We start from the raw sequence: 25,144 nt of genomic DNA, 5'->3' as shown, positions 1-25,144 counted from the left end.
AAGGAGGTGGCTAAGTGTCTTGTGGTGGGTCGCTTCTGCTCACCTGGCCCGGAATGCTTTTTCCACACTTTCTCTTGTGCCCAATGCACCCCTTCTCCTCCTCTCATTTCCTGCACCCATGCTCCCAAACCTGCAGTTGTCAGGAGGAAAGATCCTTCCAAAAGAGGCCAATATGGACCCTAAGAGTAGTATGACCCCCATGGTCCTCTATTCCCATTCAGAATTCCCCATTGTTTGCTCTACTGCCCTCACTGCAATATGCCATCACATGAGTATGTGGGGGTTAATTTGTTTCATGTTTGCTTAATAACATCCAGTCCAAAATTGTGACCTCCATGAGGGAAGTGTCAACTGCTGCTTATTCACAGCTGCTTACTCACACCTACTGACTGCCCTCACTAACTGGAGGGCAATCAACAGGTAGGTCATTGATAAATCTAAATGTGTGTATGTGTATGTCTTTCTGTCTAAATTTTTATTTATTACCGATCTTATCTACCCACCTATCCATCAATACACCCATCCATCTATCATGTATTGATTGACGGATCTGTCATCTGTCTACCTATTATCTATAGATCTATTTACCTATCTACCTATTTTCTTTTTAAAAAATTTTATTGTTATTCAATTACAGTTGTCTGCATTTTCTATCCACTTATTTTCTACCCATCCATCCATCATCAATCACTGTACCTATCCATCCACTCATTCACCCTCCCTCCCTCCTTCCCTCCCTCCTTCCAACTATATATGTATATATCTTCTATGTATCCACCTACCTTCCTACCTACCTGTCTATCTAAAAATCTATCACCTTGGTAAAGGTGGCTGACTATTTACAATGGAGGAAAACTTGGAAACTATACAGGGATCATTTGTATTTGCTTCACTGAATCCACCAGGTTCTGGAATCCACATGTTCCCACATGTTTCCACATGTTTCCATGTACCAGGCAACTATTTCATTTCCTTCTGCAAATGACTACGTGCACATGAGAGGTCCTCACACATATGTACAGCAGTCTCCAGGCCCTGTGTCCTCTGGCTTTAAATTGCCACTGGGTTTGTCTTCTTCCATGAACACACAACAGAATGTACTTATTTTATAGCTTACCATTTATTGCGGCTGCTCCTCCCTCAACTGCAGATTCCTACAGGGGACCTAGCCAGGGTCTCTGTGAGGTTTGCTGAGTTAGGGTCCCCATCCCCAGGTTGTCAGACCAGCTCCTGGCGCTTTTGAGTTCTCCTTGCTGGCCATGTCCCCCAAAATGTTTTGTTCATTTTTTTCCATTCAACTCTACATAATTTAACTACTTATATTAAGACTGTCTCTGACTGTGTCTCCCTGGATGGCCCCCAACATTCCAGGCCATTACTAGAAAACCTTTAACCCTCGGAAATGTAGCTTATTGGAAAAAGAAAGTTTGATAGGGAATCATCATTCATAATTTTAGGCATGGTCCACTGTCACTTTTTCTACTCCACTGACACTTAAACACTGTTGCTAATTCCTAGACATCTGCATAGAACTCACTGGAATGCATTCCTGGGGTTGGAGGTGATGGGAAAGATAGCACTGCCTATAAAACTTCCTCAGCCTGTGACTTCAACCTCCAGGTGGGACAAGAAACTGGGAAACAATGTTTTCTGAAAGAGGGGCGTTCCACCTTGCTCAGCCTCCAGTGAACACCAAGAACTGTTTCCTTTGTCCTCCCCTCCTGGGCCACCCTGGCAATAGCAGCACCAAGAGCTGTGTGTGTCTCTGAGGATGAATGCAGGTGAGCAGATGTGGTCTGGAATCCTGTCACAGGAAGAAGGCTCTAGTGCTATCAGTATTCAAGGCTCGTCACGGCCACCCAACCAAGCAGGGGTGTGCCTTGGCTACATCCTTCCTCCTACCATGGTTCATGCCACCTAACACCTCTCCCGCAGCCCTGAGTCCCCTCCTCTGCCCACTCTTCTACTCCTCACTGGTCAGCATCCGCCACAAAGAACAGCAGACAGAAATAAACATGTCAGTGTTCACATTAAGAGCAAAACACTAACTTCAACTGTCTCCCTGAGAGTTCATTTTAATTCTAGTTATTTTCATTTTTTTTCAGAATGATTTAAAGTTCATTTTTCTCAGAGGAAGTGAAATCTTCCAAATGAAGCTGCAGGCAGGCAGAAGAACTACCCAAGGGTGTGCCCTCCCCAGGGCTTTGCACATCTCCTGACCTGAGGGTCTGTTCTGCTCCCAGTGGCGCCTAACTGGCCACCAGGTCCCTAAAACTTGGCGGGGTGTGTGGTGCACAATACCTACTAAAGCCAGGAAGGCCTGTGCTGTCTTCAGCAGCTTTGTAGAACAGGCGCTATGAAGACAAGAGTGCTGGTCTGCCCTCATTCAGGCGTTCTGGGAATGTCTCAGAGGTGCTCTGTCTTCCTGCTCCTGCCTTTCAGACGCACCCCAAAGCAAGACAGCTGGGGTTTGATTCAGCACAGGTGCAAGGTGACAAGGTCAAGGTCTGTATCAAGGCCTGTAACATCACTAAGGGGTCATTTGTCTTCTGTTTCCTATATGACGCCACTCCAACCACAATTTCTAGGCTAGACCTTTCATTTCCATTTTGAAAATGGCTAGGACCTACCTGTCACTGATTCTAATAATTCTAGTTTGGGCACTGGGGCTGGTGGTGTGGGAGTTAGTCAAGACCTCAAAGACTGGACACCCTTTTTCTATAATCTATTTCTAGCCTTTCTCTCCTGCTGCCACTCTGATAGTCTGGGTTCAGGAAGCTCCCAGGGCCCAGATAGGTACCTTTACTAAAGAAAGGGCTTTTCTCTGAACAGGGTCAGCACCAGCAACTGGACATACCTGCCCTCTCTTTTGGGGGCTCACCATGCTGCTTCTAGACAATAATGAGATCTTTTACTTATACTCCCAACTGTGCTGGGTGAAGAGTGCTTCCTGCGGGGTGGTGGAATCCCAAGTGGCATCTGAGATCACTTGCACTATCCCTCATTCTAAGTATGCTCCTGCATCTCCAGCTGTTGTACCTCAGAGCAAACCTGATCCCTGAAGTATTAAAAATCTATTGCAAGGATATGAGCTCCTCCCAATAACAGACCCGCAGTGTTGCCAAGATGCACAAGGCAACCTCAGAGGTACAGAGACCATGGCTTGGAGCTCCCCACAATGTACTCACAGGCTGTCCCACCAGGGCAAGGTCCCTGATTGCCAGGTGTGATGGGTTTCCCTTGCCTATTAAACTGCCATAAGCTCATGTATGCTCCGGGCAGGATGCATTAGAGTGCTTAGGGCATACTCTGAGGGCCACTGTTCCCAGGTCCGAGTCACTTCTTGGGAAATGCTACCTTAGCCAATTCATCTGTGAGCCAACCAACATCTGTGGTTGTGCCTCACTCTGAAAGGTGGTCGGAATTAGGAAAGCAGACATTTCTCTCTAAGTGCCTCTGCCACCCTCCGTCACCAAAATTGTACGTTGCACTGGACCAGACTCTTAGGAACACCTTTCTATTTTGACCACCCTACCACCCTGGCCAATATTATCTACATTTAAATTTTGACATCCTGAAATTAGAGTAGTTGTCTAAACTTATTTTTTTAGACTAAAGAATAGAATTGTGTGGTCCAGAAAGCAAGACATTTTCCCCACTGTTTGCTTAGACCAGAACACATCCTTGCCTCATAAAAAGACAGAATTTATGCCTCTTTTAGTGCCCAGCCATTCCAAATGCCTCCAGTGTCTGGATAAATTGCAGGAAGGGATGGGTACTCACTCATATGTCCAGCACAGGTTCATCAGATCATACATCTCTCTCGGACACCCTGGAGGGCACCCCATCCTCTCTCCTTTCTCCAGCATAGCGGAAACTTCACTTCCTTTCATCCCCTAAAACATGCAAAATATACCTTAGCTGTTCAAACATAGTATTCGGCAAAACAAAGCGATAAACACATCCCACTCTACCCAAAGAAACAAACGACTACATGAAGTGTGATTTCAATTATAAAAAGTACAGAAACAGCAGCACCTAACCTATGACCTAGAAGTCAGATAAGGTTGCCCCTGCAGGGAGGCATGCGTGCAGAGGGAAGAGGATTTGGGGTTCTGTTCTGTTTCTCCCTCTGGGGGCTGGTTTCATGGGTATGTCCCATCTGTGAAGGTTCAACAAGCTGTATCTCAGCGTTTGTGCACTTTTTGGTATGTGTATTTTGATTTTTAAAAAATCTAAAAAATGTAATGAGCTCCCAACTTGATATTGGAAATAGACATTATGTCTACTTCAACTTTAATGCTGATTTGGTTATATCTTATATATATCTACATGTGTCATATACAGTGAAAAAAAGATACACTCTTCAGTTAGTGTGAAACATTTGTCTGGTACAGCCACTATGGAAAACAGTATGCGGCTTTCTCAGAAACTTAAGAATATGCCAGATGATTATGGAGCCCCTTGGTTCTAATGCGTACAGGATGAAGGTCCTCTGCTTTCCTTCAACTAACTTCCCCTGTTGCCAGTTTATTAAACATGCTACAGAATGAGTTGTTATTGCTCCACTCACCCATTTGCTCTATAATGAGCTAAATATGGTTAAATACACTCACTTTTTGATGTTGCTTTGAAAATGGTATTTTCTATCATATTAATATTTGTTACATGTTTTTATAAATCAGATGACTGCTCACACACACAAAAAAAAGAATAGAGTTACCATATGACCCAGCAATCCCTCTTCTGGAAAAAAAAATTTTTTTTTTCTTTTGCAGTTGTAAATAACCTGAGGTCCTGAGGTCGTATTAACTGCCCAGTGTCAAAGGACAGCCAAAGACTCAGGAAGAATGCCCTGATTATGATTTTCAGGGTGCTGCCATAACAATCAGTGCTTCTCTGTTCTGAGGGCCACATAATCAATTAGGATGTGACACAGTAGTGGCTAACCCGATATGGCTTCTGCCCATAGGAGAATGCTTCCCACATTAACACCCCGAAGCTCCAGACGTCACTCTTGCTGGAGAACTTGTAGTAGTTGATGCACTCAGGAGCGTACCACTTCACGGGCCACTTCCCATGGGTCTGGGCCTGAAAGCAATGCAAACAGAGAACTTCCATTAAGAACAAAATTGTGTGTACCTACGTTCATAACAGCACTATTTACAAGAGTCAAGAGGTAGAAGCAACACAAGTGTCCACTGACACATGAATGGACAAACAAAATGGGGTCAACTCATACGACAGGATGTCATTCAGCCCTACAAAGGAAGAGAGTTCTGACACACTGAACAACATGGAACCATGAGGTTATCTTTCATAATGCTGAGTGAAATAAGCCAGTCTAGTCACAAAAGGACAAATACTGTGTGATACTCATCTGTGGGCCCTAGAGTAGTTCAATTCATAGAGACAGAAAGTAGAATAAGGGTCCCCAGGGGCTGGGTAAAGAGGGACAAATAGGGAGTTAGTACTTAATGATTATAGTTTCAGTTGGTAAGATGAAAATAATTCTGGAGATTGGTTGTAAACAAAGTGAATGTTCTTAATACTACTGAACTCCATTCTTTCTTTAAAAACATTCATTTTTAGAGAGAGGGACAGAGAGAGAGAGAGAGAAACATTGATGTGCGAGAGAAACATTGATCTGTTGCTTCTCACATGCCCTCAACCAGGGACCTGGACAGCAACCCAGGCATGTGCCCTGACCAGGAATAGAACTGGAGACCTTTTGGGTTTGCAGGACGATGCCCAACTCACTGAGCCACACCAGTCAGGACTGAACTGTAATCTTGAAAATAGTTAAGGTGGTAAAATTTATGGTAAGTGTATTTTATCACAATTAGAAAAAAGAATAAAATCATGACTCACAAAATGCCAGTGTGCGCGTGCACATGTGTATGTATTTGGTCTGAATCTTAAACATATGATTAAATCCTAAAATCTTACATTTTAAACCCATCTTTTAAAAGATTCAGACAGAATTTCTTCTCTTTCAGTCATTTTCTCTCACCTCTTCCTTTTGCCACTCACACTTCATGGAGTTTGTTGTTGCAATGCCAAGAGTCCAGCCTGAATGTGATGTCATGGCTGTGCTCCAAGAAGCACTGGGCTGGTTTTAAGTGTGCTTGTCTACAGTTTTACACCAACACAAATTACTTGGGCCTAGACTGTTTAATAGTATCATTTTAAACTGGTTTAAACTAATTTCAAAAGTATTAGTAAAAAGATCAAAATCATGCCTACCAAAATCCTTTCCTTTGGGGCTTGGGGTTCAGTGTGTTGTGGGTAAGTCTTGCTGCCTCCTGTGGATGCCACTCTGATCTGGATGAAGTCTCCCAAAGCAGGGGGAGGGAGGTGAGTTGCCCTGAGGTGCGTTAGCAGAGGGCACCTTGGGACATCAAGCAGAGACCTAAGTGCCATGGTAGTTCTGTGTGACAAACCGATTGTATCTCTGTCTCATTCACATTATGTGTTATTTATAGATTTTGATTTCTAAAGTTGTGAACAATATACTCATGGGTGTTATTTCACGTTTATCACGAACTTTGAACTGGTAAAAAGATAAACCTTTGACATATCTTAAATGTGATGAAAGATCAGTCTCTGTCCACCACCAACTCCAAATTCTTGTCTATAGAGATAACCGCATTTGATAGCTTTTCTTGGATCCTTCCAGAAAAATGCATAAAAAAGTATAAATAGAAAATATATACTTTTGGGAGAATAATAAAATTGGAGGCATACTCTCTTTGTTCTTTACTTTTTAATTTTTCTACTTAACCATGTATCTTGGATATATTTCTATGTCAGTATGTGTAAATAAAGTTGATTTCAGAAGAGCTAATTGTATGCTTCATGTAAATCTCCTACAACTAATTTAACCAGTCTCCTGCTGAGAGGCCACTAAGTAGTTTCCTGAGTTTTGTTATTACGCATCATGCTAGAGTGAACATTACGGACGTGTGTTGAGGCAGACCTCGAAGATACTGTGAGTTCAGTTACAGATCGCTACAATAAAGTGAGACACAATTTTTTTTGGTTTCCCAGTGAATATAAAAGTTATATTTACACTATACTGTAGTCTATTAGGTATGCAATAGCATTAAGTCTAAAACATTTACATACCTTAATTAAAAAATACTTTATTGCTAAAAAAATGCTTCAGCAGGTCATAATCATTGCTGGTGGAGAGTCTTGCCTCAATGGAGGGTTGCTGAAAGTTGGAGGTGGGCTGAGGTGGGCTTTCTTAAAATAAGATAACAGTGAAGTTCAAAGCAATGATTGGCTCTCCCTTTCATGAACGACTGCTCTGTAACACGGGATGCTGTGTGATAGTATTTTACCCACAGTAGAATTTCCTTCAGTATTGGAGTCAATTCTCTCAGACCCTGCCATTGCTTTATCAACTTAAGATAAGATGAGTGTATATTTTGAGTATGTCGGCTATCTTCTGCTACTGTCTTCTAGTGGGTAGAGGCCAGGGGTGCTGCTAAATAATCTTCCAATGCATAAGACAGCCCCATAGCAAAGAATTATTTGGCCAAAATGTCAACAGTACCTTCACAAACAACTTCTGACATGTTCATTTAGTCACAGCACCTTCTCCATACACTGCACAAATTTTTTGTGTTTCAGCTACGTTTTTTAAAATAATAAAGCATAATATGCTGAAAATGTTGCATGTTTTCTTCCATTTTCAATATTAAAATGACTGCACAAAAATTCACCAATATTGATGTTTTCTTTTTAATGCATGCTGATATGACAGCTGTCACAATATAATTAACAAAATTGTTTTGAATGAAATTAAAGACACCTAAGCACTACTAGAACCACTGTATGGAAAAAAACTAAATGAACTTTTTGGCCAACCCAATACTTTGCCCAGATCCCTCAGAGGAATCATTATTAATGACAGCTATAGAGGCCATTGTAGGGTTAATGACAGGCCTAATTTCAATATTGTTGTGTCTCAGGGTGTAGGGAGGGCCAGGGAGAAGGAATGAGAGAGGGGAAGGTTGGTCACTGGAACAATCGGAACACACACATTTATTAAGTTTTCTATTTTATATGGGTACAGTTCATCTCACACCAAAGCAATTATAATAGTAACCTCAAATATTACTGATCACAGATTAAGAAAAATAATAATAATGAAAAATTTGAAATATTGCAAGAATTACCAAACTGTGACACAAAGACACACAGTGAGCAAAAGCTGTTGGAAAAATTGTGCTCACAGACTTGCGCAACGCATGGTTGCCACAAACCTTCAATCTGCAGAAAACACGTTATCTGCAAAGTGCAATAAAACAAGGTGTCCCTGTGTTTGCCTGGTACGTCAGGCATTTGTGAGGAGTTGCCGTATCAAAGGATATGTGCTGCACAGTTCAGCTGCGGTGTGCACAGATCTCTGGGGACCACACTCATCTGCTTCCTTTGCTATCATTTCTCTTTCATTCTCTTCAACTTTTTATTCTTTTCCATCTCATTTTTTTTTATTTCTTAAGGAAAATCCTCCATGTCACCATCTTCTCTGAGTGTTCAGTCTCTTTTGCAGGTTCTAACATGGCTTTTAGCTTTTTATACAGTGTGATAATTTGATGCACATATATATTGTGAACTGTTTACAGCAATAACATTAGCTAACACATCCTTCACCTGACATGATTACCATTTTTTTTGTTGTTATGGTAAAAAAAAATTAATATCTACTCTCTTGGTAACTATCAAGTATATAACACCATACTGTTAGCTATAATCACCATGCATTCGATCCCAGAAGTTACTCTCTTACAGCTAAAGTTTGTACCTTTTGATCACCTCCACCCATTTCCCTCCCCCAAAATCTACTCTGTTTCAATGTGTGCATTTTATTTTTGGATTCCACATATAAGTGAGATGATAGCATATCAGTCTTTTTTGTATCTGACTTACTTCACTCAGCATAATGCTTTCAAGTTTCATTTATGTTGTTGCAAATGGCAGTGTTTCCTTCTTTTTAAAAGCTGGAGAGAGAGAGAGAGAGAGAGAGAGAGAGAGAGAGAGAGAAAGAGAGAGAGAGAGAGAGAGAGTGTGTGTGTGTGGGTGTGTTATATATTTATCCACTGATAGATATACAGGTTGTTTCCAAATTTTGGCCCTTGTAAATAATGCTGCAATGAACATGGGATGTATAGACCTCTCTAGAGATAGTGATTTTATTTCTTTCAGAAAAATATGCAGACATGGGATTGCTAGGTCATATGGTAACTCTATTCCTGATTTTTTGAGGAGCTATCATACTACTTTCCATAGTGGCTGCACCAATATAGATTTCCCCCAACAGTGTACAAATGTTCCCTTTTCTCCACATCCTCTCCAGCACGTATTATTTCTTGTCATCTGACATTAGCCATTCTGACAGGTATGAGGTATTATTTCATTGAGCAAGGTCTTTTACCTCCTTGGTTAAATTTATTCCTACATATTTTTATTTCTTTTGATGTAACTATAAATGAGGTTGTCTCCTTGATTTCTCTTTCTAATACTAAATTGTTGGTTCCCTATTGTTCCAATGAACATAGTTTGGAAGATTTTATTCTGAATAAATCTAAAATTGTGATATATTAGAGTATTTCCATTTTTAACAATAAATCAAAACTTAAGAAGAACATTTTTTACATAGTTATTTTTAAATAGGGAATATAGGGAACCAGTGCTTGTGGCAATGGTTAATGTAGCTCAGCCCTGGTTCGGAAAACTGACAGGTGCAAGGCGGCACCCAGGAGCCAGGCCCACAGATCCGCTTTCCCACGGGGAACCAGGCCTGCATTATATCTAGGCTGCTTTGAGGCTTGCTTTTGCTAAAAATCCCTCACTCTGAGTTAAGACAGCAAATGTTTACTGCATATCTTTGAAGTAACTTCCTAAAGTCTCTGCTAAACCTCCCAGGGATGGAGTGTAACCAGTTCAACCACTTTTTCCCTTGCATTTGCAACATCCTTTTCTTTGTTATCTGTAAAAGGTAATCACCTGAAGCAAACCTGTGCATAATGAATGAGGATCTTCCTTGATGTAATGCTACTAGAAAGCAATAAAAGCCTGTCGCTCTCTCACTCAGAGAGTGGCCATGCTGTCCCTTTTCTCCCCAGGACTTCTGCAGTCCATGTGAATTTGTTCGTCACATCCACAACACCGTGGACACCTAGAGAGCATCAAGGGAAATTGCTTCTTGAAACCTCACTATAATGAAATATAATAGAGATACATTCTCATTTCAGATTTTTACCACCTGATGCCTAAGTTGTTCCTACCTTGTAGTAGTTTTCATCAGCACGAAGTGCTTTGGAAAGTCCAAAATCACTGATCTTGGCATAATGTTGAGTAACCAGCAATACGTTTCTTGCAGCCAGATCTCTATGCACGAAATTGCTCTCCTCCAAATATTTCATTCCCATAGAAACCTGGTGAACCAGCTCTATGATGTTCTTATCCTTGACATGCCTGCAAGTCAAGTATGTCATTAGTGATGGTGGATAGTAGTCCCTTTCAGAACAACCAACTGCTCCTCACAGAGACAGAAGGCAAGTCCACTCATTTCTTATTCTTCTTAAGCAAGATTCACGAGTGGTGACAAATAACCTTGTTAACTTATAGCTGTTCAAAAGTAAACACCATTCTCCCAGTATTCAATTGGTCCAGTTTTCAAGGCTTACTTTGAATTGCATGAAAAGCAGTATGATAGGGTGGTGAGCCCTGACTCAAGGCAAGCCAGGCTTTTGGTCAGAATCCTTGCTCCAAAATTGGACAGAAAACAAAACAAACCCTGAGTCTCAGTTTTTTACCTCTGAAGTTGGGATAACACCTTCCTCTTATGGAGATTAAAGACACAATCTAAGTAAAGTATAAACATAATGTAGCAAATGGGATTAAGTAACCAGTGGCAATTCCCATGAGTATTTCACACCAGTTCTTCCATTTCAGCAATGGCTTTAGAGGAGAGCACAGCCACAGATGTTTTCAGAATTACTCGTGGGAATGTAGAGGTCAGCCAGCCAAGTAAGTCATCACTGTTATGCCCTATGAAATGCTTATTAAATATTTATTGTGAAAAGCATGTTTTACCTAGTGAGGTGAAATTGACTGCCAAGATAGTCTAATGCTGATTCCGTCAGTAGGCCAATACAGAGTGAGTAAAGCAGAATGAAAACCAAATTTTGATATTAGGTTTGTTTTTTCTTTTTTGCAAGAAAAGCAAAAACAACCCCCCCCCCAAAAAAAAAAAACCCACCATACACTTGATCCAAAGACTAAAGCTATCTCCCCTCCTCTTGCAATGTTCTTGGACAGCATGGGAGGATAGAGGCTTCCTGAAGAAAGCAGACTACCATATTTTTCGGACTATAAGACGCATCGGACCATAAGGCACACCTAGGTTTTAGAGGAGGAAATCGGGGAAAAACCCCACTCCACCTCCCCCCAGTGAGCCAGGTAAGCTACATTTGGACTATAAGATGCACCCCCATTCCCCCCCCCAATTTGGAGCGTGGGAGTGCATCTTTTTAAAAATATACTTATTGATTATGCTATTACAGTTGTCCCATTCCCCCCCACTCCACTCCATCCTGCCCACCCTCTCCCTCCCACATTCCCCCCATATAGTTAATGTCCATGGGTCATACTTATAAGTTCTTTGGCTTCTACATTTCCTACACTATTCTTACCCTCCCCCTGTCTATTTTCCACCTATCATTTATGCTACTTATTCTCTGTACCTTTCCCCCCATTCTCCCCCTCCCACTCCCCTGTTGATAACCCTCCATGTGATCTCCATTTATGTGGTTCTGTTCCTGTTCTAGTTTTTTGCTTAGTTTGCTTTTGTTTTTGTGTTAGGTGTGGTTGTTAATAACTGTAAGTTTGCTGTCATTTTTACTGTTCATATTTTTATCTTCTTTTTCTTAGATAAGTCCCTTTAACATTTCATATAATAAGGGCTTGGTGATGATGAACTTCTTTAACTTGACCTTATGTGAGAAGCACTTTATCTTCCCTTCCATTCTAAATGATAGCTTTGCTGGATACAGTAATCTTGGATATAGGTCCTTGCCTTTCATGACTTGGAATATTTCTTGCCATCCCCTTCTTGCCTGTAAGGTCTCTTTTGAGAAATCAGCTGACAGTCTTATGGGAACTCCTTTGTAGGTAACTGTGTTCTTTTCTCTTGCTGCTTCTAAGATTCTCTCCTTCTGTTTCATCTTAGGTAATGTAATTATGATGTGCCTTCGTGTGTTCTTCCTTGGGTCCAGCTTCTTTGGGACTCTCTGAGCTTCCTGGACTTCTTGGAAGTCTATTTCCTTTGCCAGATGAGGGAAGCTCTCCTTCATTATTTGTTCAAGTAAGTTTTCAATTTTTTGGTCTTCCTCTTCTCCTTCTGGCACCCCTATAATTCGGATGTTGGAACGTTTCAAGATGTCCTGGAGGTTCCTAAGCCTCTCCTCATTTTTCTGAATTCTTGTTTCTTCATTCTTTTCTGGTTGGATGTTTCTTTCTTCCTTCTGGTCCACACCGTTGATTTGAGTCCCAGTTTCCTTTGCATCACTATTGGTTCCCTGTACATTTTCCTTTGTCTCTCTTAGCATAGCCTTCATTTTTTCATCTAGTTTTAGACCAAATCCAACCAATTCTGTGAGCGTCCTTATTACCAGCATTTTGAACTGTGCATCTGATAGGTTGGCTATCTGTTCGCTGCTTAGTTGAATTATTTCTGGAGCTTTGAAGTGTTCTGTCATTTGGGGCATTTTTTTTTTGTCTTGGCGCACCTGTTACATAGTAAGGGGCGGAGCCTTAGGTGTTCACCGGGGCAGGATAATGCTGGTGGCTGCACTGTGATGCTGTATGTGGGGGAGGGGCCAAGAGGGAGCCTGCTCCACTCTCCACCGGATTTTAGTCACTCCCTCTGCTACCCACAATCAAATTGGGACCCTCTGGTGCTGGTTCCCGAGTGGGTGGGCTTATGCACGCTCTAGGCCCCTCTGGGTCTCTCCAACAACCTCTCCCGTGAGGCTGGGAGTCTCTCTTGCTGCCGCCCCAACCCCCACGCGTGTTTTCAATCAGAGGTTTGAGGCTTTATTTCCCTGCGCTGGAGCCCTGGGTTGTGTGGTCTGCTTCTCTCCCCATCGTTTGTCCCGGTTTATCTGTGCGCGAGTGTGGGGATGCAGGGTGCTACCCGCCACTCTGCCTGCCCCGTTCTCTGCCACTCTGAGTCCGGCCCTCTCAGTTTATCTGTGCGCAAATGTAGGGCTGCAGGGTCTGCTAGTGGTCAGACTGCTGGCCCCTTTCGTCCCACACCCCGCCAGTCTCGGTCCCACCACAGCAACGTGAGTCCTCTCTGCCCCGGCTGCCCATCTCCACCCCTCCTACTGGTCTGGAAGAATGTTTCTTTTTTATCTCCTTGGTGTCGGACTTCCTTGCCGGTGGATTTCCTGTCAGTTCTGGTTGTGCGAGGAGGAGCAGTGTGTCTACTTATGCCTCCATCTTGGTTCTGCCCCGGGGAAGTGCATCTTATAGTCCGAAAAATACAGTACCAGACTACTAAGTGCGCCAGCGGGTGGGCCCTGCCCCTCGCAGTGTAAACTTCAGAGGTCCCTAAAGATACCTGTTCTGCTGTAAATATTTATTGAGTGGACCGAGTTCTGCCATCTCCATAACCAGCATCCAGGACTCGGCTTCACAAATCCCGATCATTCGCACAATGTAAGGGTTGTCTAGCTGCTGCATGACATTGGCTTCTGCTAACAGCTCATCCTTCAGAGCTGGGTCATTGGCCTCATTTTTTAGGATTTTCACAGCTACTGTTTTCACAACTCTGCAAAAGAAATCATAATAATGCATAAGACTTTGAAAAGTTTCAAAGTGTCTCATTTCTGGATTAATATCTTCTACAAATAGGGTTATACAAATAACAGCAACAGAATGGAAATGCATCTTAAGAAACTGTGCTACAAATGACTAGTTTTCCAACAATGTTCTATCATTTTACAGACAAGAAAGTGACACTTCACCTGTTAAAAATAAAGAGGTAGGAGGTAGAGCTGAAGAATGTCCCAACCAAGTAGAAAGCCTAAATAAAACAGAATATTTAAATAATTTTCAAATAGACCTTACAAACTATGACATAAATGGAGTCCTATAATATTTTGAGATTGACCATCTCACATGTAATGTATGTAAATACAACATCCTTTTAATATACAAATGCAGGAATAAAAAAACATATGTTGTTAAAGCTCATAGTTTACAAAGCACTTTTAAACTGAGCCTTGTTAATTTAAGCAAGTCTCAATGAGTTTGCAAAAAATTATTTTTTATTTTCTAATAAAAATATCACACAGGTCATGCTTGAACTCTTAAAAACAGTCTAATACAGGGGAGGATAATATAAATGAATGGAACTTAACTATGAATGACTTAAAAAACTGTGTCTCCCTGTTATACAATTCCCACAAGTGCAGGATGTATAGCTGTTTTGTTGAACTCCAAATGGGAGAATAAAACAAGAACTACCCAATACAATAGGTAAAATAATGGAATAGCAGATTAAGTCTGACATACCACTCAGACAAGCACAGACAGCCTCAGTGCAGAACTGGACATGGGCCTACACACTGGACGCAAGCTGTGACTCCCACACAGAGGGAGGCGCAGACCTCGGGCGCTGCGTGAGCCCCTCAGCCCCCCACCAAAGATCATGGAAATATTGTCCCCTGCTCTCTCTAGACAGTTTATTGTTTGCTTTCACATTTCATTCAACTATCCATCTGGACTTGTTTTGTATATAGTGTGAAGTAGTGGTCAAAATTAACAAGCAAAAAATCTTTTGATTTTTCCCAATGTTTAAGGAAAAAATAACACCCATGGCTTCTTCCAGGACAAAGAGGAGGAAGGCAACTTTACAACTCATTTTTATAAGGCCAGCATTACCCTGATGACAAAACCAGACAAAGATATCACAAGAATATAATTTACTGATAGCCCTCATGAATATAGATGCAAAAATTCCAAGAGAAATAATAGAATATGTTATTCTCTTATTGTAGTGAATTCTGAAAAATATATTATGAATATATAATTCATGAACAAAATGAGTTTATTCCAGGAATTTAAGGTGGGTTTTATATTTGAAAATCAATCAGTGTATAATTTGCCACATTATACAATAAAAGAGATAAACTTATGTTTATTCCAGCAGAAGAAAAAAAGTATTCAATAAAATGTAATACACATTCATGATTAAAAATAAATCTCTCAGAAAAGAAAGAATAAAGGTAAACTTTCTTAATCCAATAGAGCAGCTAAAAGCCTAACAGTGAAACACTGAAAATTCTCCCCTGAAATCAGGAATGAGGAGGGAGGCTATAGCCACTTCTATCCTATGCTGAACCACAGTTACTGGCTGATGCCATAAGACGAGAAAGAACTATGACAAGTATAAGGATTAAACAGAATGAAATGTCACTTGTAGATGATATACTCTGGGTCAAAGACTACACAGATAAGTACTAGAAATAAGTTAGAAAGAACAGGTAAATTCAGCAAGGTTGCTGGGTATCTGGTCAACAGGCAAAACCATTTATATTTCTATATCAAACCAACACCAGGGCTAAAAATTATAACATTATGTTAACATCAAAAGTGCTAAATACCTACAAATGAATCCAACAAAAAAGTTGTGCGAGACCTCAACATAGAAAACTAAATAATTCTGCTAAGAGAAACCTGAGAGAAATTACAGATGACTCAAGGAAATGGAGAGTTGGGTCATGTTTATTGACTGGAAGACTCAGTATTGTAAAGACCTCGTTGTGCCCCAAACTGACCTGTAAGGCCTTTCCTCTTCCCAATCCCTCTAGTTGAATTTATGCACAAGGGGGACCCCCTGAAAATGGAATATATTTATAAAAATTGTGCATTTATTCTTAAATGTTTAAACTTCAGTCATCTTCAAAATACTCTCTATTTGATGCAGTGCACCTATGAGATGTTTTTTTCACTGCTCAAAACAGTTTTTGAACTTGTTGGTTTTGAATCCTTTTAGTGCTTCTGCCATTTTTTGTTAAACCCCTTCCACATTGGCAAGATGTTTCCCTTTGAGGACCTTTTTCATTGGGGAAACAAAAAAAAGTTGCTCCTGGGGTGAGATGGGGTAAATAGGGGGCATGGGAGTCATGCCATTTTTTGGTCAAACACTGCTGCAAAAACTGCTGAATACTTAGAGAGGTGTGGGCAATTGTGCTTGTCCCCCATCATGAAATGGGCAAATGCGTTGAAAGAGTCTGCAAAAAAAAAAAAAAATCACTGAAGCCAAATGCAGCCTCTCACAACAATGCCAGCTGGTACACAGCTACAGATGGGTTCCTACAACACTCACCTAGAGGGGGAAGCCTGTACTACAAGGGGCTGCCCTCCTGAAAATAATTCTGTTTTTTTGGGTGTCCCCCACCTGGTATCTAGAATCATGTTTGTTAATTTACATATATAGTTAAACCACAAATTTAACTATCTCAAAGTAGTTGTGAAAACGTATACCTTAATACAGGATAATTTAAGCTCATTTTACAAAATGACTGTGGTATATATACATATATTTTAAATAAGTATATTATTGAAAAATATACATACACATATTTAAAACATATACGCATACACACACGAAAGGGGCAGGATTGAAAGCAAGACTTTCTGTGCTTTTATCTAAATTTTTGACTCTTGAATTACATAAATTACCTACTTAAAAAGAATTTACAAAAATTTCTTAAGTTTAAAATATCATCTAACAACAAAACCAGCTTTATTAGTAACATACTAATTCAAACATTTAGAAACCAGTATTTTTACTGCACATTTCGTGTGGGTAGTCTTCCAAAGACCAAATGAAGTACAAAGAGATTTTAGTAGTTTAGCAATTCTAATTGTTATATAATATGTAATGTTATTTGAGAATACAGGATCAGGCAAGTAATAATTATACTAATAATATTTGGAATTAAGACATTTCTGGGTAAGAGAACTGAGATGCAATTTTTAAAATCAAAGAAAATAAGTACACAACGCTGTTACCGAATGACGGCATCTTAGTTAAATTATACATGCATGTATGTGTGTGCATATAGAGATCCTACACACACAAACACTACAGTTAGTTAACAATAGTAGTATTTGGGTGGTACAAATAGGATGCTTTTATATTCTTACATTTTGATTATCTCTATTTTCTAATTCTCTACAAGACACATGTACTATGTCCAAAGTAACATAATTATTATATACATACTTAATACACATAATGGATATTTTCATGGTAACTCTACCAGAAATGAGCAAAAATTATATTGTTAATAAAAACAGATTTAGCTATGGTGGGTTCCAGTTTGTGTTTGGGATTAAGTGACCTTAATATATGCGTATGTCCAGGATGTCAGCTCACATGAGAATAAATGTGGTGTGGTGGTGCAAAGCACTAACTTACTTTTTCATCTGATAGTAGCCCTTCTTCACGGTGCCAAAGTTACCAGAGCCCAGTTCTTTGTCCTCCAGGGTTAGCAGCTTCCGGTCTAGGTAGACCTCCTTGGGCCTGATCTCCTCGGGGTCTGCATAGGGGCTTTCATATACTTCTGTGTCCATGGGCAAGGCTTCTCTCTGGGATTCTGCAATGAATTCAAGAAACACACAGTTCTGGGGCTGGATCCCTAGTGCAAACCCCAGGATCTGTCAGGTGTGGTCATGGCTTCCCTTTCAAGATCTTGGCTACTTTTGGTAGTTAGGGTGCCAGTGAGCACTCAAGGTATGGTCTCACCCAGTTTGTAGGGGGGCAGCAAAAAGCCCCTCATGCCCAATGTACTTGACTCTCATTCTTGCATTAATGTTTATTAAGAAAGGGTCTTTCATGCCAGAGGCAAAGACAGATGGGCCCTCCTCACAGGCTGTGGTGACTTTCTTCTTATAGAAGCTTCAGATGCCATACAACTGCCTTGGCACCTTCTGTGCTGTGAGACAGCCCAAGTCATATGGAAAGACCAGGCTGAGAGGCCCCAACACTAAATGGAGAGGGGCAGATGCAGGCCAACCCCGGGCCCTGGCCTCCCCATGGCCTCCACCCCTGCTGGCCCAATCTGACTGCGAGAGGCCTCGAACCACAACCACCCAAACTGAGCCTTGCCCAAATTCCTGACCTGCACCAGATAAGGAGAGATCAATTAAATGACTGCTGTTATTTTAAGCTACTAAGTAGTGGGGTGGTTTCTATAGCCATGAACAGACCAAGTCACCAATAAAAAATGACCTGGGGTCACCTAGAGCACCCAAGAAAGTCATCCAGAGGTCTCGCTTCTGATAACAAGTCCAGTAGAGGGCTACTGAGTTTACTAATAGTCACCCTGAGCCTCATACAACCACAATTCTCTAAACATGTCTACAATTCCAGCAGCTCAGACATCTGTTCTGGTTCTCTGAGCCACCCATTGTTGCACTCAGCTGAAATATATTAGTGGACACAAACATCTTTGCAAGAACATAGTATCAAAAATGTGAACTTTGAGCAGTATTGGTACTACAAGAGATGAGTTCTGAAGAAGCAGCACTGAAGAACACTTTCAATGTGGCCAATTCATTGTGAGGGAGGCTGCGCGGACTGCTTCGTCCAGCAGTATACTGTGACTGAAAGGGCGTCTCTCACCTCTTTCTGCAGTCCAGTGCCCTCCATCTGGCTCATAGGGGTTGAATGTCACGGAGCTCTCTGGCCGGTTCCCCTGAGACGAGGCGGCCTGAAGTACACAAATAGTATGTCACCTTTCTTCATTGATACTCTGTTGTGTTGATATAATTATTTTTATTTTCAAGTAATCACATTTAACATATGCAGAGAAGACAAAGGGAAGAATGAGAAAGAAAAGAGGTAAAAAACAATGTGGCTTATCTCATTCTTCAGGCAACTGCTTAGATCCTGTGAGGGCTGCGTGCAGCTCATGATCCTGATCCCATAACTCCCAGGGCCTGCCAGGGTCTCAGATGCTGCTGGGAGGAGTCACCCAATCATTCAGGCAGAATTCCCTCCCTGTTACAACTCTTTTAAATCCTATCTGCACCTCCCAAAACACACCATAAGTATTCTTTATTCCCTTGGATTCATTTTCCTCCATTAACTCTTTCTCTTTAACTATACTATATGGAAGTTATTTCAAAACAAACATGAAATATCCACTGGCTGCTCCACCCACTCCCTAATTCCACAGCGTCTATGCAGCTGGAGCTCTGGCCCCTGCCTTTAGGTTCTGTGAAAACCTAGCGACATTTGGGTGGTGCCAGAGGGAAGCACTGGACACTCAATAACCATCATCATCATCATCATCATCATCATCATCACGGACTCTGTGAGGTGAAAGCCTCTTGCTAACCTGAGAAAAATAATTCTTCCTGCACCCAGAGCAGGTAACTGAAGCATATCAAAGCAAAGCTTTGCTGGCTGTTATTACGGGCATCAATTTGCATCACAAAATCATGGGGGGTAAATGTAATCTTGATATTCCTATAACCTTTCCCCTTTGAAAGTCTCTATCTCAAGTCAGCCTTACCCACCCACAAGGGTATGCTACTAAATTGGCTCATAGGAGAACCACAGTTCAAACCATTTGTTTTTGGTGTGAGTTGAGTAGAAATTTTATATATCCATTGACCTTATTACTGCCCAAGCAGTGGCCACGAAGAAATGAGATACTGCCAGATTTTGGAGATGTTTAAAGAAACAGAGACATTAAGCTGAATTGTACACAGTCACTTATCTCCCGGCACACACTGGTATTCCTGACTGCCTTCCTGTTGGCACAGACAGTCCCAGGAACCAAAGGTACAATAATGAGGTCACAATGCGCCACAGCCACCACCTGGTCACTTGTCTCCTAAACGTTGCTTCCTTCTCCACACTGTGTACTGTGCACTACAGAGCCACTGCTAACAGTGACAAAGGCCTGTTGGATATGGCTGAGGACACTTGCTTTCATGTGTCCACAGGATGCCACTGGGTCCATTTTCTCGTGACTATCTCAGCATTCTAACCGAACTGCTTACAGAAGTAGCTATGATAGATCCGATGTGAAAATGGAACCTAAGTTGCAGGGGACACAGTAATTCATTCACGGCTTTGTGATGCCCACTGCTCATGCTTAATAATGTGTCAAACAGACATGTGAAGGATGAATGAAGCTGGGAGATGTAAAGTGTAAATTCATGTGATTTAAAATTCTCTTTCAAGTCTTCATACTAACAAGGGAAAAGAGGCGTGCATAATTCCAAATGACAATCTGTATTTTTCAGAAATTTTCATATGACTACAGGACTATTGGATGTGCTGTGAGTTCACGTCTCACTTGTTACATAATTACCCTGTGTCGGCGGAAATGTCCTACGAGAAACTAGCAGTTCCCAAGGCTCTCCATTCCCACCTTTGCTCGGTTCCCTCCTGCAACCAAACTCCAAGATAGAAATAGTTTGCAAATTTTAAAAAAGCCTCTTTTTGGTTCACATGCTATCATTTCAACTTCTCTGATTTTCCCTGCAGGTAGGTAAATTATGAGATGCACAGACAAAACTTCAGGATACCAGGACACAAAGAGGGCCCCAGCATGCCTTCCCTTCCCTTCACTTTAACCCCTCCTGCCCTCTGTCTACTTAAGATCATATCCTGGGGTTGTTGCCTCTCCATCCTGAGAGAGAATGTTCACCAGAGCAGGAGGACTTCATAAAAGCAGTTACAATTAAGCCAGAATGCAATTATCTGACATATGACTCCTGTGAAGAACTTTAAAACAGAGGCAGGGTAAAAACAAAAATACTGGAAACTATACGAGGGCCACAGGACTAAGAATGAAATGAGTAGTGATAAACACTGCAAACTTGCCCTGGACAGAGTAATGCATACTTGGGTGGGAGGTGGGGTGTTTACCCCAGTCTGTCTGGACTATGGACAGGAAATGGGTTGAGGGTCTCCTGTGGAAGGTGGGGACATGTTTTCACCCGAGGTGGTTCTGGGCTTCATTTCGGTGCTGCCCGCCCAGACCACCATACAGTTATAGTTTTCAGAGCCTGGCTGAGCCCTACCATGCCCTCTATGAGCCCTGCAGCTCGCTGCCTGGACACCTTGCTCCTGCCTGCACCAGGACAGAGGATGGTGTTATGCTTGGGAGGACGTTCTGTGGAAGACACAGGTTTCCTGTTGTGTCAGTTAAAAGGGCAGTGGTGACTTCATGGTGAAGATGAAGATGTAGAAAGCACCTTTCATCTTTCCTGAAGTACTGGATGAATACGTCAGTTAGGAGAACAGCAGCAACAACAAAAACATTCTGAAATAAAATGTTCAGGGGAAAGAAGAATTTGAGGACTTTATGAAGAATGAGATCTAAGGCACAATGGTAAATTATAACCGTACTGATTAGCATTTTTAATGAAATTTTAATTTAATAAAAAGCATATTGTTGTTTTACTATACCACTGGTCATTCAGTCTGCTTTTTATTTGATGATTTATTTTGCCCTAATCAATAGTATCACCTTTTCTGCTTTGAGCACAAGGCATAAATGAATGTTGACAATTGCTTTTTTCCTATTTTTGCTAATAGTCAAAACAGAAGTCAAATTGGCAGGATACCACTAGATGGAACCAGCTATCTCAGCTTTCTACTTTGCAAAGAACAAGTTGTGATTTTTAAGCTTTATAAATTCTGGTAAAACAAATCACTCCAAAATAACAAAATAAAAATTAGGTTAGGTTATAAATTACAATTCCAATCTCTTTTTTTCCAGGGTCAACTGCAAGTAGAAAATGTATTTCACAAATATTTGTTGAGTGCCTACTTTTAAGAAATGGGGATTCAGAAGTGAACACAGAAAAAACATATCGCTTTTATGGAGCTGACAGGATGATTCAGAGTTTCCTGATATGAGAGTACTGAGCAGGTCCTAGGAATGTCCATTTCTAGACCTTAATTTTCAGACTTCTTGAAAGACATTTTTGAATCAGGCAATAGTAGTAAGAGAGGTAAAGGCATACTTGTTACAATTGCAGTGACAAAAAGAACCAGCGGGGTTCAGAATACTGGCTGCCATAAACTGACACAGCTCTGGTCTCTGGTGGAATGCCTGTGGTCCCAAAGGAGAATGAGGCCCCGCAGCTGAGGGCAGCCTCTCCTTGGCCAAGGCATGGGGTAATATGGAGATTCCTTCAGAGCCACTAAGATAAACACTTGACTCTCACAGTTAATCTTCCCTCACCTAAGAAGCAAAGATATACAATCTTGCCCTTTATAATGATATAAAAACACATTTCCTCAAGGGTCTGGCCCACTGCTTTGGCATTACCAAACCGGTATGACTTAAGAACAACTTTTTTTGTCTTCCTCTCTCCCAGCTGAACCCTTTTGAATTGTATACTTAAATGTCTTAAAATTCTCCAATCATCAATGTATGTGTTGGAATAAAACATGAAAAGTGGATTCTACTGTGTAATTCTGGAACACATTTCCACAACTGGGCTAAGTGTGAATGCTGTGCCTCATAGAATACGCATTTGAAATGCGGAACTCAGGCATTGTCCTTAATTCTGTAAGGGTTCTGTTCAAACTCTACCAATCCACCTTAGCAGAAGGATAGGTGTATGTACTTATAGTAGCAAACAAAAATATTCCAGTACTAAAAGCAGGGATTTTATTAATTTAAGTACTATCAGTCCTTAAAGTGTGTGGGGGGGCAGGCAGATGGTAAATCATGCTTGTGTTCTTTAGTTAAATTCAGTTATATTTTTAAGTATCGAAATGTTACTAATATCTATGGAAAGGTTTTAAATACACCTGCCTTTATGTTTGCATTATAGGCTTTAAAATTATTTGATTAATAATCATCTTCAAATAAAATGTACTTTTCATTAACTACCTACATGCTAGATTCAATTCAAGCCTTAACATGTATTTTTGTGCCTGAATTATTAAAAAGTATTTATATTGATCAAACTAACAAATCTAAGAAAGTTATTTAAAACTTAGCTAAATAGGTGGAATATTTGACATAATTCCAGTAGTCTTTTCTCATAACTGGTTAAAAAATGGAAAATCCCCTTCTACTTGTGAAAACATAAATATTAGTTCTTAAATATTTCTGATGAGCAATTAAAATACTTTCAATCTATAGCTTAAATTACAATTCTTTTCTTTTATTAACTATTGATATTTTTGGCATCTATGCAAATTCAATTCATACCTCAAAGTTGTTATAAATAACCCATTATTTTGCCAGAATAGTATTTCTACAGTATTAACCAGAGTAGTTACTTTTAATTTTTAATTCTTTTAAAAATTGCTTAAATAATTTTAATAGGTGCAAATTAAAAAAGGCACAATAGGTTTTGCAATGAAAAGTGGGTCTCCTTGACACCCCTGTTGGCTACTCCCTAGGCAACTACTGTTACCAGTATTTTCTGCATTCTCCCAGAATATCCTATGTATATCAGCACAAATATATGTGTATGACATTGCTGTTTGCAGTTAACGTTGGATTTTGAAAACAATTTTAGATCTCGGCTGCCTCCGATAGTATGCACTTTATTGTAAATAACTTCATTTATTTTCCATTGATAGACTTTTAAATTGTTTCCAGACATTGTTAATTGTGCAATGCTAGAATAAAGAACTTCATATATACATGGTTACACATAAATGCAAGATTATGTGTATAAATACTTAGAAATAAAATTGCTTTTAAGTTATATATGCTTTTGATTTACATGGGTGTTGTGAAAATACCATTCTGACAGACGGCATCGTTTCACACTTCAACCAAGTGTGGAATTGCTTGTTCTCCACACCTCTGCCGCCCCGTGTGTTGCTGCGCCGTTTTATTCGGGTTCAGTTTCATAGGCGGGCATAACAGAGCACCACAGTTTTAACTTGCATATCTTACAAAAAATGGAACATCTTTCCCTATGTTTAAGGGCTATTTATATTTGCTTTACTATAATTGACCTCCTGACATTCTCTGTCCAATACCCTGTTAGATAGTTAAAACTTTTATTGATTTTAGACTCTCCTATGTATTAAAGATAGTAATCTCACATGTATCATTATTACAAATACTTCCAATTTATTATTTCTGTTTTGATGATGTTATGATTCTTATCCATGATTCCTTATTTTTATGTAGCCTTACTACTATTTTCAAATTTCTTTAGATATGTTCTTCTTTACTCTAAAGATCTACTAAAACTTATTTGCTAGATTTTACTTTGGTCAACGTGAGTAACGTGAGCTGGCCTCAGCCCACCTGGAACAATGATGGGGGTGGGAGGAGGGCTTGTCCCTCCTCACAATCCCAGCTTCTTCATATGTCAACCTGGCTAGCCTGAGCTGAAGTCCTCCATTTTTGCATCAAACCATGATTTTGGCATTGCTGGCAAGGGATTTTGCAGATGTAATTAAAATCTCTAATTAGTTGATTTAAGTTAGTTGATTATTTTGTGTGGGCCTGGCTTATTCAGTTGAGAGTCCTTAGAAGAGAGCTGCAGTTTTCGGAAGAGAGAAAAAGGCGGGGAGGTGTACAACCGACCCCTGGCTGTGGGTGACAACTTCAGGTGTGCCTGAGGGGTGCCATCCTGTCCTGATTGTCCCTCCCTCATGGCCTGTTTAGCTAGCCCTGCAGCTGTGTAAGGCAAGTCCTTGTGTTAAATCTGTCTATGTGTGTGTTGGTGTATATGCATATATTACACACACATGTGTGTGTGGATATTGTTATGAACGTACATGTGTGTATTATATATGTACCTGTATGTATGTGTGAGGGTGTGTCTGTTTTATGCATAAATCTTCAACTGGTCACGCTCCCCTGGTTGAACTCTGAATGATGAAACACCTGCAAACCACAGAATTAAGATAAATGTGGAATGCTGTGCCCACTCTGTTCACAGTGAAACTGCTCACCTCTGGGCCTGCACCCCGAGCTGGGGGGCATTGGCACACAGGCTTTGGGCCATTATAAAGAGCATGGTGAATAAACAAGGGTATGAACTGGAGGTGTGGCCCTCTTCCACAGGGGGCTTCTCTGTGGCTGCCAAGCAGACCCTGTGAGTG

At 40.7% G+C, this 25,144-nt stretch overlaps 1 protein-coding gene across 3 annotated transcripts in view; it reads right to left on the bottom strand.

Annotated features, from left to right (window-relative positions):
* Window positions 1-25,144, bottom strand: part of SYK (spleen associated tyrosine kinase) — an 86,959-nt gene that overhangs the window by 3,439 nt on the left and 58,376 nt on the right. For all 3 annotated transcript variants that reach the window (XM_053925582.2, XM_053925583.2, XM_053925579.2), the window contains 6 exons: window positions 18,716-18,803; window positions 17,510-17,687; window positions 13,640-13,849; window positions 10,299-10,488; window positions 4,951-5,091; window positions 3,784-3,896 (listed from right to left, as the gene is read on the bottom strand). In XM_053925582.2, coding sequence (XP_053781557.1) covers window positions 3,784-3,896; window positions 4,951-5,091; window positions 10,299-10,488; window positions 13,640-13,849; window positions 17,510-17,687; window positions 18,716-18,803 — 920 coding nt within the window. The remainder of the gene's footprint in view (window positions 1-3,783; window positions 3,897-4,950; window positions 5,092-10,298; window positions 10,489-13,639; window positions 13,850-17,509; window positions 17,688-18,715; window positions 18,804-25,144) is intronic.

This window comes from Desmodus rotundus, chromosome 1 (genome assembly GCF_022682495.2).
Source record: "Desmodus rotundus isolate HL8 chromosome 1, HLdesRot8A.1, whole genome shotgun sequence".
Classification (NCBI taxonomy): domain Eukaryota; kingdom Metazoa; phylum Chordata; class Mammalia; order Chiroptera; family Phyllostomidae; genus Desmodus; species Desmodus rotundus.
This window is presented reverse-complemented; position numbering and strand designations above follow the sequence as displayed.